Source organism: Emiliania huxleyi, assembly GCF_000372725.1.
Source record: "Emiliania huxleyi CCMP1516 chromosome Unknown EMIHUscaffold_198, whole genome shotgun sequence".
In the NCBI taxonomy this organism is placed as follows: domain Eukaryota; phylum Haptophyta; order Isochrysidales; family Noelaerhabdaceae; genus Emiliania; species Emiliania huxleyi.
This window is the reverse complement of record NW_005200615.1, coordinates 82,502-83,880: the sequence shown is the minus strand read 5'-3', so window position 1 is coordinate 83,880 and position 1,379 is coordinate 82,502. Positions and strand designations below refer to the sequence as shown.

Here is a 1,379-nt window from a genome sequence, read left to right as displayed (position 1 = left end):
TGTGTGTGTGTGTGTGTGTGTGTGTGTGTGCGTGCGTGCGTGCGTGCGTGCGTGTGAGTGAGTGTGTGTGTGTGTGTGTGTGTGTGTGGAACTGCCTCCAGACTGCGTCGTAGACCCGCAGCAGCCTCGTCGTCTTGACCAGAGTGTGCAGCCGCTGCTGCGTCCCGCCGGCCGCCTCGCGCGACCCGCCGGCGCGCCGTGCGAGCAGCAGCGGCCGCGCGCCGAGATCTTGCCGGACGAGGCGAGAGGTAGACGGGTGCGGGTCGCACGTAACGAGGATCTGGAGCGGATCCAGCCTGGGTCGCGCCGCGCCGCAGCCGAACGACGGCGGAGCTGAAGCGGCGCGTGGAGAGTCACGGCGGCGAGCAGACTGCCCGACGAGCGGTCGGGCGCCGCACGGCCCGGGGGGTATGCACGGAGGATATGCTGGCACGTGGCCGCGGCATAGCGGCGAGAGGGGCGAGAGAGACAGCAGGCCGTGGATGCAGCGCTGCAGCCCTTGGGTACCGGGTAACAAAAGAATTTCGCGACGAGATGTGGCTCGCTGGGTGCGCTTCTTAGCTCCCCGGCCCCGCATGTGAGGTTAATGAGAACCGTCTCGTCACACCTCGAAGCCATTAAGTCTTTTTTTCGCTGTCAAACCGTTCTAGCGGCGCTGCGCGCCGTGTGGAGAGCGCGGCGCGAGCAGACAGAGGAGCACGTGCTGCGCACGCACCGTCAAGGCCGCCTCGTGAGCCGGCGAGCCGAGCCTTTTCATTGCATGAAGTGTGAACGGCGCCTCTTCACACCTCGAGCCGTGACCGCCGTCTAGCGCCTTCTCGCCGCCCAAAGGCGCTCCGCGCCTCGCAAACAGCGCCGAGCGTGTAGCACAGCACACGCGCAGCACACCCACTGAGCGGCATCTGACAAAACGTCGCCTCGAGCCCTATCCGAGTCGAAATGTGTGAGAACCGTCATTTCACACCTCAAAGCCGCTAAGTCTTTTTTTCGCCGTCAAGCCGATCTAGCGGCGCTGCGCGCCGCGTGGAGAGCGCGGCGCGTGCAGAGGAGCACACACTGCACACGCACGGTGAAGGCCGTCTCACGAGTCGGCGAGCCGAGCCCTGTTCATAGCATGAAGTGTGAACGGCGCCTCTTCACACCTCGAGCCGTGAACACCGTCCGGCGCCTTCTCACCGCCCCAAGGGCGCTGCGCGCCGTGCAAACGGCGCCGAGCGTGCAGCGCAGAACACGCGCAACACGCCACTCGCACGGCGTCTGATGACCCGGCGCCTCGAGCCCTATCCGAGTCGAAAAGTGTGAGAACCGTCATTTCACACCTCGAAGCCGCTAAGTCTTTTTTTCGCCGTCAAGCCGCTCTAGCGGCGCTGCGCGCCGCA

General features: G+C 65.4%; 1 protein-coding gene across 1 annotated transcript in view; it reads right to left on the bottom strand.

Moving 5' to 3' along the window:
- The window catches only part of EMIHUDRAFT_468543 (hypothetical protein), a gene marked incomplete at its 5' end in the record, with an annotated part of 3,399 nt that extends 2,642 nt beyond the window's left edge, over positions 1 to 757 (bottom strand). The window contains one exon of the mRNA XM_005781878.1: positions 716 to 757. Within this exon, the coding sequence (XP_005781935.1) occupies positions 716 to 757 (42 nt within the window). The remainder of the gene's footprint in view (positions 1 to 715) is intronic.
- Between the last annotated feature and the right edge of the window lie 622 nt (positions 758 to 1,379).